At 37.6% G+C, this 14,141-nt stretch overlaps 1 protein-coding gene across 16 annotated transcripts in view; it reads right to left on the bottom strand.

Annotated features, from left to right (window-relative positions):
- Positions 1 to 14,141, bottom strand: part of NUP98 (nucleoporin 98 and 96 precursor) — a gene marked incomplete at its 3' end in the record, with an annotated part of 100,141 nt that overhangs the window by 21,842 nt on the left and 64,158 nt on the right. For 15 of the 16 annotated variants that reach the window (XR_014231219.1, XM_082340301.1, XM_082340290.1 and 12 more), the window contains 4 exons: positions 11,965 to 12,078; positions 11,106 to 11,244; positions 5,876 to 6,053; positions 4,927 to 5,091 (listed from right to left, as the gene is read on the bottom strand). Coding sequence is in view for 15 of the 16 variants with exons in the window: in XM_082340301.1 (XP_082196427.1) it covers positions 4,927 to 5,091; positions 5,876 to 6,053; positions 11,106 to 11,244; positions 11,965 to 12,078 (596 nt within the window). Of the gene's footprint in view, positions 1 to 4,003; positions 5,092 to 5,875; positions 6,054 to 11,105; positions 11,245 to 11,964; positions 12,079 to 14,141 lie in introns of those variants that run through there. The other variant, XM_082340294.1, reaches the window with a different exon arrangement.

Below are 14,141 nucleotides of genomic sequence, written 5' to 3'. Positions count from 1 at the left end.
ACTTTATTTTCAATGGTATATTATCTATTACTCCCCTGAATTCCTTTAACAAATATCCTTACTAAAAGAATGACTATTTCCCCCTATAACTGTAGAAAAGTTGAGGTGTTGGAAACATGGTGAATTGCCACTTAAGTTGTGAACAATCCCCAAGGACTGCTCTAACAAACTGGAGGCTAGATAATGGTTAAAAGACAAAAATGATACTATTTTTTACCTACTGGGGAGGCTACAGGCAGGTCTAACTACTTTTACGTTTTAAAATTCTGGAAAAAAAATTAAAAGCAGACCTGGTGGTGATCCTCCCATTATAATTACATGAATTACGGGAACACTCCAATGCCCCCTGGTCTGTTAACTTTTAACCAATTCACTTTTAGGAATAGTTCTGAAATTCCCCATCCTCTGTCAACCTGTCAGGATACCCTTTTCTGCTGGGCTCCCATAACACCTTGTCTATACCTATTTTATACACTGTATCATGGTATAACTCCGTGTGTGTGTGTGTGTACACACACACACACACACACACACACACACACACACATATATATTTGACCCACCATATTGTGAAGGCTTGAAAGTAGAGATTATAGCCTACTATTTTCTGTATCTAACACCAAGCACATTGTTAAATTCACCAAAACACTTTGTTATTTCTACTGGCTAATGCAGTGCCTGCCACACGGTAGAAAAAGCTAATACCTATGAAAGATAAGAAGTATAGGTGCGAGGAAAGGAAGGAGGAGGAGAAGGGTTTCAATTTACTATACTATTCAACAAAGGAATAACAATAACCGCAAGAGGTGCTCACTTAGAACACTTTTAGGCAAAGTGGCAGGATTTCATCAAGTAACTAGATTAGAGACCTAAGGGACGCAGCCTATCTTTAAGAAAGCTAAGGATCAAGGTTCTATTTGCTTCATCCTCATGCATAGACTTCAAAGCTACTGTCACCTAATAAGTGGACAGGGGGAAGTGAATTTGAAACTATGAGGACCTGGTAAACTCCTAGAAACCCCATGTGTGAATCTCATTTAAGTATATCTAAGTAATTGCAACAAACTACCCCAAAAGATGTTATTTTCAGAGAAATCTTGGGAGATCAGGTGCTTCCTCAAAGCCAGTACTAGAAAGAAAAGTAGACAATAAAAAAAATTGGTGACACAGAAGGAAAGAAGGGGGTAAAAAAAAAAGAAGCCCATCAAATACTAAGTAAACAGACAAGATCTACAAAATGACTCTCTTTAGATATATGGAGGGTGACGTTTCACGACTGAAACCTTTAATGTTTTTAGAAACCTCCACTCTCCAGCTCAAAAGAATCTTCCTCATGCAAACAATACCCTAAAGATAAAGCATCTCTTAATCCAATAGATAAAGTAATGCAATGAAGTTAAATCAAGATACCTTTATTCAACGAAGGGTAAATATCCAATCCAAGGTCAAACCCATGTTTAAGTAATTCATATTGTTCTCCCAGCCAAATAGCCTAATCCAATATAAAACTACTACTATTGCCTGCCTCCAAAACAACTCATTTTCTAACAGCAAAGAACGTTTTATATTCATTTTGCTGGAAAATCAGCCCTGTCAACAATACTGTGTTCAAGAGCAATCCCATGTCAGGGTTACAAGGGCCCATCAAAGTGTGCATGTTTCTACACATACATTCACGGATATCACTGCAGGAGGCATAGGATTCAATAACATGAATATCTGAAAAAGGCTTGTGGCTATAGAATTATTTGATATATAATATGTATAAATTACATAAAATATAAATTAAAATATATATTGATTCACTGGCTAAATTTAGATACCTGCCACTTTATTTTTTAAAGCAAGTAAACACAAGATAAAATGGAATTTTCTTCTAAATTCTAATCACTTTTTTCCTTTAAAAAACTTTTAAAGTTATTTGAATGTACTCACCGAGTAAACAATGCTAAGTTTCTGAGCAAGTCAACTAATGTGTCTTGATGGTACTGAACACAAGTTACATTTCAGTATAAGGCTTAGGAAAAAGCTACATGTCTCTCTACCTCACTGCTAAAGATCTGAAGTCTTTCGACAGTTTCGAAACGAGGCTACATATCTCAATCACCTGGGGGAAAGCATTTAAAATATAAATATGCCTGAGCCCCAATGCCAGATACATGGAATCAAAGCTCTCCAAGGTATTGATGCAGTTGGCTGAAAACTGGGTCTTAGATCAGCATTTTAGAACAAATGTTCTAACTACCAAACAAATGTTTCTGCAACTGCCCTAATTCACCTGTGATGAAGGCTTTTCTGCCACCATTTTCTCTAACTTAAAAGGCACAGAGAGGGAGTTCCCTGGTGGCCTAGTGGTTAGGATTTGGTGCTTGCACTGCTGTGGCCGGGGTTCAATCCCTGGTCGGGGAACTGTGATCCCACAAGCCATGCAGCGCAGCCAAAAAAAAAGGCATAGAGGAGAAGATTACATAAAAATATAGTTACCTTTCTGTTTTCTGGTTGCTTAGATTCACTTGCTTTTTTAGAAGCAAAGCAAGGTTTAAGAACGAACTGCAAAGAAGGGACTGAGAATATTATACAAAAGATAGTAGAATAAATGTAACCATTAAACAAAACTATATATCTTCCTAATGCCTTAAGGACACCCCCCCCCCCCCGCCCTCCCGCTAAAGTCAGAGAACCTGAGATTGTGTACAGGGGAGGAAAGAAAGCTACAGCAGACTGAAGGAACACCGCATCACGGAAATCAACCCCTCCAGGGAGCCAGGTGACAATGTGAAGACAGTCATCTTGACACTGGGATGAGAGGACTGTGCTGTTTCCAGTTTATTCAGATGGCTCAAGTATTTTCCTCATGCCAAGTAAAATGTAGGTCCTGCTGCTAATAACTCAAAAACTGTGCAACCACTGGCATTTCCCCTAACCTCACTTAGGTCACTGGGCATTACAAAAGAAGAGTTCTCCAAAGTCCCCTGTTATTGTTCTAACATATTAGCCTAAATATCTAAACAAGTCTACCCATTTCTCCCTTCTGCATCCAAAAGGTCAAAGACCACCCACTTCCTCAATCAAAGGAGATATCTGGATAAGATACCTATTCACTATATTCTCTTTGCCCATCTTGATCCTTACCACCTCTCCTTTTCCTAGAACCTTCTCCTGAAATTTCTTGGTGCTCAGTTTTTCAAAAGAACTCTCACCTACCGTAGTGCCATCACAGGAATTTATTGTTATCTCTTACTATTTGTATTCTGGAAATTAAAAAGCCTAAAAACCACTGATGGTCAACATTACATAAATTTGCTCTATCTGTCCACAAGATGAAGCTTTTCTTTTTCAGCTGTATCTTTAAGGAGCCTACATATTACTTTTATTGGCAGAAAAGAAGGCTATCTGACTCTTATCCAAAGAAATACATATACAGTATACTGCAAGATTGGAAAGAGAGGACTTCCCTGGTGGCGCAGTGGTTGAGAATCTGCCTGCCAATGCAGGGGACACAGGTTCGAGCCCTGGTCTGGGAAGATCCCACATGCCGCAGAGCAGCTAGGCCCGTGAGCCACAATTACTGAGCCTGCGCGTCTGGAGCCTGTGCTCCGCAACAAGAGAGGCCATGACAGTGAGAGGCCCGCGCACTGCAATGAAGAGTGGCCCCCGCTTGCCACAACTAGAGAAAGCCCTCGCACAGAAACGAAGACCCAACACAGCCATAAATAAAATAAATAAATAAATAAAAATAAAAATATATAAAAAAAAAAAGATTGGAAAGAGAGATTATACAAAGCATATGATTCAGACAAAATGAATGTGGGTAACTGGAAAACCAAGTCCATTTACAGCATTTCTTTAGTTCAGAAGAGATGTATTCTAAATAGAGGGGTATTCTAAAGGCTAAAATTATAAACATAAAAGTCAACATATTTCCCATTTCCCACTTATATCATACCCTCCCCCTCACCCTGTACGCGCAAACGTGAACATATATACACAAAAGTCTCCAAGGTGCCTCCCAAGAAATTATTTAATCAATCATAAAAATCGCACATTTCAGCAGCCATAAGAATTGTAGCATGGAAAATTCCAAAGGTCCTGCTTTTAGCAGCTGAGAGGTAGAGGATGCTTTACAAAGACATTTTATATCAAGTTCTCTTCTTTGAGATGAGTATGGCAGCACAGAAAAAAACTGTTATAACCTGATTGAATATAAACAACATCCAAATGAAAGTAAAACTCTGAGTTGGCAAAGAAACTACCTGATATTTAAATTACAAACCTTTCCTTACAAGGACAAAAGGTTTATACTGGCTTAACAATACTGAAAAAGAGTGTGGTACAGGTAATTGCAATAAATGATGCAGCCCCTACTCTCCCCAAGCCAACAATTCATTTGTATTCTAAAGCTTTATGTATTTTCATAAAGATTATGTATTGTCAAAATACAAATATCAAGAGATTACCTGAAGTATAAGCAAACAACTTGAGAAAAATGGAGTTAAAAACCCTTGCAGAAAGCTAACTGAACTTTTAAAAAAAACCATGGAGGTAAAGAATAAGATTAAACTGCACATCAGGTAGTCAACAAAAGTCGGGTTTACTTTGCATCAACCCACACAAGCAAAATACTATCTTAAGTTGATCACTGAGCAGAGAATTCAGCAAGTCCAAATGAAGAGAGAGGGAGGTGTCTAAGAAGGACAATCTGTAGAAGGAATGATCCAAACAGCAAGAGAATTCTTTGAATCTCTCAAGTAAACAACAGATGCCAGTACCACCTCATGCCCTCCCTTGTAATTGTCTTAACATGATTGCCAATACATTTGTACTCTTCAAAGTTCCGGGGTCATAAAACAGCTTTGTACTAGCTGAATGACTTGCTTTCAACGTCTGTATCATGGACTCCATTCAAATTCATTGTCCCGTCTCTACCTGGGGTGGAGGTGCTGGTTTGCCATTAAGAGCCATCTGGAATGGGGTGGCCTGGCCTGCAGGAGGTAAAGGGGCAGTCTTCAACTTCTTTGTACTAGTTTTGGATGGCCGTTCCTCCTCCTCTTCATCAGAATCCTGAAGGCCATACTTAGAAAAATGAGAGACCTAAGGAAGAGAAGAATCCAACAAAATCAGTTTTAACACTGTTATATTCAGAAGGGCTTCCATTATACTTGCCCTTGCAATCTTACAGAATTAGCTTCAAAAAAAAAATAAAAAAGGAGAGATCAAAATATTTAAAGCACAATGAAATGTCACGTATCACACTTTACTGTTTTTTTCTAAGATTTAGATGATGTTTGGTGCGTGTACTAGTTGCTCATATAATTACTAACTTTCTATATTAATACAGGAAACCAAATCCAGAAGAGTCATTACTATTTTCGGTATATATGTATATATCGCGTGTGCGCGCGTGTGTATGTACTGCCTAGTTGTTCCCTACCTACACAAGGGCCTTCAACAAGCTAAATAATCCAAATGGTCTAGAAGAGAAAGAATCCACTGGACTAAACTATCAAGGAAGGGAGGAAGTCAACCTCTACATACCCAGAAATCTTTAAAAGAATAAAAATTATTTAGGAAGAGGTGATCTATCAAGAGACAAAAATTCTGCCTGATGTCCCCAATGATGCCACAAATTAGAAAAACACACCATAGAAGTATATCTAAATGGTCATAAGATGGGGTGTAGAACTTGAATCATGTGCTCAAAAAGTTTATAATAGCTCCTTACTGCTCTGGGGTTTAATGAGATGCGTAATTTGAAGCAAATTATGATGTTATCTCTATATCTATTTCCTAATTTGTAGAAATAGAATTTAAAAAAGGATCTCTTCTAACACAGTTTATAACCACAGTTTATAAGAACTAGGTTAAATGACTATACCTTAAATACCCAAGAACCAGTTTCAGGACGGTACTCTTTGAACTGAGCTCCCTGTTTCCTTGAAACTGCTTCCAATCTTCCCTCATAGTTGATATCAGCAAGTCGATCTGGGCTCTTTATTAAACAACGAGATGTTTTATCTGTTGGCCAAACTCCATCCAATGTAACTTCAGCCTTCCTGTAATGTACAATCAAGTAAAGTGTAAATGTTTCATATTTTATGACCAGAAAGCCAAGTAACATGTATATACACAGCACATGTAGGTACCTGTGTTACTGTGGAATTATTCTGCAGGTGTTTCATAAACTTGAGTCCTGGCTCCTAAGGTAGATGGGCTTAAGAGTAAGGAATTACCCCCACATCAACTAGCTAAATATCTGGTTCAAGAGTGTCAAACCCCACTTACTTCAAACTACCATGGTACATCAATTATTTCCAATCCGATTTTTTTTTTTTTTTTTAGTAAATTTATTTATTTATTTATTTAGGGCTGCGTTGGGTCTTCATTGCTGCGTACAGGCTTTTCTCTAGTTGTGGCGAGCGGGGGCTACTCTTCGTTGCGGTGCGCGAGCTTCTCATTGCGGTGGCTTCTCTTGTTGCGGAGCACGGGCTCTAGACATGCGGGCTTCAGTAGTTGTGGCTCACGGGCTCTGGAGTGCAGGTTCAGTAGTTGTGGTGCATGGGCTTAGCTGCTCCGCAGCATGTGGGATCTTCCCAGACCAGAGCTCAAACCCGTGTCCCCTGCATTGGCAGGCGGATTCTCAACCATTGCGCCACCAGGGAAGCCCCTCCAATCCGATTTTTTTTTTTTTTTGCGGGCAGGGGTTGGACCCTGCATTGGGTCTTCGTTGCTGTGCTGGGGCTTTCTCTAGTTGCGGTGAGCGGGGGCTACTCTTCGCTGCGGTGGCTTCTCTTGCTGTGGAGCACGAGCTCTAGGCGCACAGGCTTCAGTAGTTGCAGCATGTGGGCTCAGTTGCTCCGTGGCATGTGGGATGTTCCTGGACCAGGGATTGAACCCGTGGTCACCCGCATTGGCAGGCGGATTCTCTTTTATTTTTAATTATTTAATTAATTTATTTTTTGTCTGTGTTGGGTCTTCGTTGCTGTGCGCGGGCTTTCTCTAGTTGCAGCGAGTGGGGGCTACTCTGTTGTGGTGCGCAGGCTTCTCGTTGCGGTGTGCAGGCTTCTCATTGCGGTGACTTCTCTTGCTGTGGAGCGCAGGCTCAGTAGTTGTGGCACATGGGCTTAGTTGCTCCGCGGCATGTGGGATCTTCCTGGGCCAGGGCTCGACCCCGTGTCCCTTGCACTGGCAGGCGGATTCTTAACCACTGCGGCAGGCAGATTCTTAACCACTGCGCCACCAGGGTCTCCAATCTGATTTTAGTAACACTTAAGCTATGCATCCTCGACCAAGTCCAGTGTTAATAGTCCAGTGCAAGGACCTAAGTCTTAGTGAAGGTCTTAAAGTGCTATCGTACATAACAACAACAGTAATAATAGCAGCAACTACCATTAACAACGAATGCCTGCAGAATGAGGTATCAGGAACATCACAGTATTAACCATTAAATAATGAGTGTGAATTGATGATAATAACGGTAATGTAATCCTTCTAATAGCAATATTTGAGATCAAGGACTGTGTCCTATTCATCCAGTATGCCTTGCATTTAGTACAGTGATTACCACATAATAATAGATGACTTTTTTTAACATTAATTTTTACTGTGGTTAAAAAGGTATAACAAAAGTTATCATCACCATTCTACTGTCTGTTTCTATGAATCTGACTCTCTACATGCCTCAAATAAGTTGACTCATACATTATTTGTCTTTCTGCAAGCAACTGGCTTATTTCACTTAGTATAATGTCCTGAAGGTTCATCCGTTCCGTAGCGTGTGTCAAAGTTTCCTTCCTTTTTAAGGCTAAATAATATTCCACTGTGTGTACATACATTTTGTTTATTCACGGACACTTGGGTTTCTTCTACCTCTTGGCTATTATGAACAGTGCTGCTATGAATATGGGTGTGTACATATTTTTTCAAGACTATTTTTCAATTCTTTTGGATATATACTCAGAAGTAGAACTGCTGGTTCATTTTTAATTTTTTGAGGAACCACCATACATACTCTTTCCCATAGCAGCCAAACCACATTTTACATTCCCACCAATAATACACAAAGGTTCTAATTTCTCCACACTCTTGCAAAAACATGTTATCTTTCTTTTAAAGTAACCTCCTAAGGGGTGTGATAACTCACTGTGGTTTTGATTTGCATTTCGCTAATTATTATCAATGTTGAGCATCTTTTCATATGCTTGTTGGCCACTTGTTTATCATATTTGGAGAATCATGTATTCAAGTCCTTTGCCCATTTTTAATTAGATTTTTTTTTTTTAAATGGTTGAGCTATAGAAGTTCTTCATATTCTGGATATTAACCCCTTATTAGATACATGATTTGCTGGCTTTTCATTCTGTTGATTATGCCCTTTGATGTACAGAAGTTTTAAATTTTGATGTAGTCCAGTTTGTTTATTTTTACTATTTGTTGCCTATGCATTCAGTGTCGTACCCAGGAAATCTTTGCCATATATGTTGTGAAACATATTCTAAGAGTTTTATAGTTTTAAGTCTTATGTTTTAGGTCTTTGATCAATTTTGAGTTCATTTTTATTTATGGCATAAGGTAAGGGTACAACTTCATTCTTCTGTTGTGGATATCCAGTTTTCCCAAAACCATTTGCTGAAGAGATTGTTCTTTCTCCATTGCATGGTCTTGGCAACCCTGTCAACATTTAACCATGTATGTGTGGGCTCTCTATTCTGTTCCATTACTCTATATATGTCTGTCTTTATGCCAGTAACACACTGTTTTGGTTCCTGTAGCTTTGTTTTTCAAGTCAGGAAGTGTGAGTCCTCCAGCTCTGTTATTTTTCAAGATTAGTCTGGCTATTCATGGTACCCTTGAGATTCCGTAAGTTTTAGGATCATTTTCTATTTCTGCAAAAGATGTGGCTGGGATTTTGATAGGGATTGCATTAAATCAGTAGACAGCTTTGGGTAGTATGGACAGCTTAACAATTTTAAGTCTTCCAGTCCATGAACATGGGATATCTATTCATTTATATGTCTTCTTCAATTTCTCTCCAGTGTTTTGTAGTTTTCAGTGTACAAGTCTTTTGCCTCCTTGGTTAAGTTTATTCCTAAGTATTTTATTCTTCTTGATGCTACTGTAAGTGAAACTGTCTTAACTTCCTTTTCAGATTATTGTTAGTGTACAGAAACTCAACTGTTTTTTGCGTGTTGATTTTGTACCTTGCTACCTTGTTAAATTTGTTTATTAGCTGTAAAGTTTTTTGTGGAATCTTTAGGCTTTCTACATATAAGATCACATCATCTGGGACTTCCCTGGCATCCCAGAGGTTAAGACTCCGCACTTCCACTGCAAGGGGCATGGGTTTGATCCCTGGTTAAGAAACTAAGATCCCACGTGCCGCACGGCATGGCCAAAAAAATAAGTAAGTAAAAATGTTAAAAAAAAGATCACATCATCTGTGAACAGAGATAATGTTACTTCTTTCTTTTCAATTTGAATGTCTTTTATTTCTTTTTCTTGTTTAATTGGTTTGGCTCGGGCTTCCGGCAGTGGCAAAAGCAAGCATCCTTGCCTTGTTCCTGATCTTAGAAGAAAAGCTCTCGGTCTTTCACTACTGGGTATGATGTTCACTGTGGGTTTTTCAAATATGGCCTTATTATGCTGAGGTAGCTTCCTTCTATCTTTATTTTGCTGAGTGTCTTTATAACGAAAAGGTGTTGAATTCTGTCTAGTGCTTTTTCTGCACCGAGATGATCATGTGGTTTTCTTCCTTAGTCCTTCGTAAATGTGATGCATTACATTCATCAATTTTTGTATGTTAAGCCATCTGTGCATTCCAGAAATAAATCCCATTTGGCCATGGTGTGTAATCCAATCGATGCAGTGTTGAATTCTGTCTGCTAGTATTTTGTTGAGGAGCTTTACATCAATACTTATTAAAGATATTGGTCTGTAGTTTTCTTTTCTTGTAGCATCTTTGTTTAGCTTTGGAATCAGGGTAATGCTTGCCTCAAAGAATTAAAAAGTGTTCCTTCCTCAATTTTTGGGAAGAGTTTGAGGAGCATGGTGTAAATTCTTCTTTAAATGTTTGGTATAATTCACCAGTGAATCCATCTGGTCCAGGGCTTGGGTGAAGCGGGCACCAGGGCAGGGGGTATTGATTACTAATTCAATTTCCTTATTGGTTACAAGGCTATTCAGAGCTTCTATTTCTTTGTTTTTATTATTATTTATAAATTTATTTATTTATTTATTTTTTGGTTGTGTTGGGTCTTCGTTGCTGCGTGTGGGCTTTCTCTAGTTGTGGCGAGCGGGGGTCACTCCGTGTTGTGGTGCGTGGGCCTCTCATTAAGGTGGCTTCTCCTGTTGTGGAGCATGCTTTCCAGGCACGCGGGCTTCGGTAGTTGTGGCACTCAGGCTCGGAAGTTGTGGCTCGCGGACTCTAGAGCACAGGCTCAGTAGTTGTGGTGCACAGCCTTAGTTGCTTAGCACGTGAGATCTTCCCAGACCAGGGCTCGAACCCGTGTCCCCCGCACTGGCAGGCAGATTCTTAACCGCTGCACCACCAGGGAAGCCCCAGAGCTTCTATTTCTTCATGATTCAATCTCAGTGGGTTGTGAACATAAATGACTTTAATTATGGCCCTTTCACCTGGACCATTAGAAGCTAGTATCTCACACTAAAATATAGAGAAAGAGTTAAGCACAGTCACAGCAGAAACAAGAGAAAAATACTATTAAAAAGCATTTTCTGGGACTTCCCTGGTGGTCCAGTGGTTAAGAATCTGTGCTTCCACTGCAGAGGGCAAGGGTTCAATCCCTGGTTGGGGAACTAAGATGCCACATGGTATGCAGTGTGGCCAAAAAAAAAGTGTTTTCCAGAAGTTTTTGGAAACTAACCAATTGGACCTGAAGATATTAGGGAAAAGAAGTCAAAAAAGTCATACTATAGCATTTCTTTATCACTTATACTTTTAAATGAAAGTAGAGAAACAATAATCACACACACTATAGTAAGTCAAAGAGTCAAGTTGCAAAAAAAATGTATATAATATGAATACATTTGTGTTAACAGAAAAAAATTGTGATTTAGCTGATTATTTTTAAAATATGTAAATAAATTCATACCTATTTAGCCCTTCACCCACAGGTGGTTTTTGGTTATCATCTAAGTAGACAATCACTTCTTTCCTTCGGATATGCACAATGTCATCTAAATTTAGATTTGTCAAATTCACATCTCCTTCAAAATAGATTGAACCATAACCTATAAATCAGAACAAACAGTTAAAAACTCATCCTGTATAGAGGGCAAATACCCATTTCATACTTCTAGTGATTATATAATCAGAAGAAGCAAGCAGCTTTAAACATTAATCAATATTCTAAATCACCCAGCAATTCCTTGAATGGGTTATTTCATCTATAATATGTATTAGAAGGTGACATCAAATACATTTATCTGATTTAACATGTGCGTTTTTACAGCACTTAACGTTATCCTCAAAATAGCCTTTTTAAGTCTCTCCCCATATATCTGTATGGCTGCTACATAAACAACCCTTAACACCTAGCCTGCAGTATGAATTAAAATACTTGAGCCCTTCTTTTAATACAATACAGCAAGATGAGATTTTTCCCCAAGAAAATTTTATCTGTAATAATAATATGAAGTTGAACCTAAATATTACCCATCTCTTGTCAACTATTAATTTTCTCACTTAGTATTTCTTGCTGTTTACAGTATTTTAATTGTAGAAAATTGCAATGAGCCAAATACTTACCAAATACTTACAGTCTTTGTAAAGACTGTTACAAAGTTCTAGTCTTTTTTGTTACTTTTCAATCAAAGTGTCTATTCAGGCCAAGGTGGGTCCAAATGTAGGCAAAAAACAGATTTAGCTATCAAGAGCTTCCTTTACTTAATTACAAAAATAAAGTGAAGATCTCTGGCTTATACACTACTAACTCTTAAATTCACACTCACCTTTACGACCAATAGTGAAGTCAGAGACAATGCACTCTCCTTTTTCATTGGTAACTTTAGCTAGGTCATCCATGGATGGAATAGTATAGTAGCCAACCTTAGTGAGAACGATGCCTATGACAAAAGAAACGGAAAATACTAGTTGTGACTGACCTCAGGTAGAGGAATTTTCAGTAATATTTATTTCACTTTTTCCTTTTTAAAAATTTTCTACAGAATGGATAATTTAAAAAATTACCTGAAATAATCAGTAAATATTATAAAAAGAGAAAATATATAGGAATAAAGCATTTTTCCAAGCTAGTTTTCTTTCTTTCTTTTTTTTTAATCTGCTTTTCTAAGAAACACTATTCCTAAGAGAAACCAAGTTTTTTTTTAAAAAAACTTCATGGTTAAGTAAGTTTGCAGAACATGCACAAGATAGTATATTACAGGTTCTGAAAACTCACAAAACAATGAAATCTATTTACTTAATCCAGTGTTTCCAAGACTTATTTAACCACAGAACTTCCTTTTCATATGACACCTATTAACATACTGCACTATGAAAGGCATTCCATAGCATACATTCTGGGAAAGACTTATTTTTTTCTTTTATTTTACATATGGAAGATGCCCAAACCCAGGTTTTTGGCTTATGTGGTAATTCAGTGGATTAGAGGTGGAGCTAAAACTCCAAACCCAATGCTTTTAGTTTTACATGTTATTGCCTTCTATAATATAAACCTCTTGTATCTTTCAAATTTACATCCTCAAATTGAGAGCTAAAATCAAGATGAAAAATCCTACATGAGAAAGTCCCATAGACAAATGGAAACTTAAAGGACTACATTGATGTTATTTTAAAAAGTGCTAACTAGGCAGATTTCTGAAGAAATCAAAGAAAATATAGCATGGGTATGCTTATTCTAGTCACTCCTTGTTCCATTTATAGGAAGAGATCAGGCTAACTTGCTCTCTGAAAGGAAAGAGTTTAAGGCCAATATAAGATCAAATTCCAGCCTCCAGCAATGCCCACTCACATGCTTAACTTGCTTCTCCATGGGCAAGTTTTAGAGGGTTGTTAAAGTGTCCTTGAGAATGGAATTTTAAATTGGGAGGCGGCAAAAAAGGTCAGTGAGAAAACTAGAAACAATAAAAAAAAATCTAGACTGGATATTTAAGATGCAGTATTATAATGAACTCAAGTAGATGTCTAAACACAAATATAGACAACATAGGATTCTTAATGTGAAAGTATAAAGTTGTTTCCTTAGGGCACCAAGTGACCAAAGATATATATGAAGGCAATAAGATAATTAGATATAGAACAAGTTTACAGACACATCAAGACAAACTGTAAAATAAATTAAAAAAAAAAAGACTAGGCAAAACTAATCTATGTGACAGAAATGAGACTGTGGTTGACTTCTTGAGATGGGGACACAAAAGAACTTTCCAGGGTGAAAGAAATGTTCTATCTCTTGATTGAGTATATATATGTCAAAATTCATTGAAATGAACACTTAAGATCTGTGCACTTCACTATATGCAAATTGTACCTCAGTTAAAAGGGGGGCAGGGGGAATGTAATGACATTTGTCAAAACCCAAATGAGATGTTAAGTCAACAGAGAAAAAAGGCAAACTTTAAGCATCCCGTCAAGATACTTCAATCTTGTAGTTTATACTGTTTCATGGATTAGTGTGGAAAAACTAATCAGTTCATTGTTGGGGACAAAAAAGAAAAGCACAGAACTGAGGTGATAATAACCATAGCAACCACTAACATTTGAATGCCTATTCTAGTCAGGCATTTATGGTCTATACACTTAAACGAACTCAAATCTCAAAAATCTCGTATGATAATACTACTATAATTTTAATTAAAAAACCAATTAACAATATGTGAGTTTATAAAGCTAGGAAAAATTATGAGGATAGTCTCTCTGGCTACAAAATTTGGGATATTTAAACTATACCAGGATAATTAATAAAATGAATTTTAACTACTCCAAAGGTACAAAAAAAAGTGAATTCCAAATCAACCAAAGCATCAGTGTGAAGTGTTTAAGTGTTATCTTCCATAAAATGCAATAAAAAACATTTAAAAGTTCAAATAGCTGACTTCTATTATGTTGAAAATCAGTGACAAACAAGAGGTCTCATATGACTGGTAGGAGATTACTCAAGTGCCAA

The sequence above is a fragment of the Balaenoptera borealis genome (genome assembly GCF_965194805.1).
Source record: "Balaenoptera borealis genome assembly, chromosome: 11".
NCBI classification, from domain to species: Eukaryota; Metazoa; Chordata; class Mammalia; order Artiodactyla; family Balaenopteridae; genus Balaenoptera; species Balaenoptera borealis.
The sequence above is the reverse complement of the archived record's forward strand: the minus strand, read 5'-3'. Positions and strand labels throughout refer to the sequence as shown.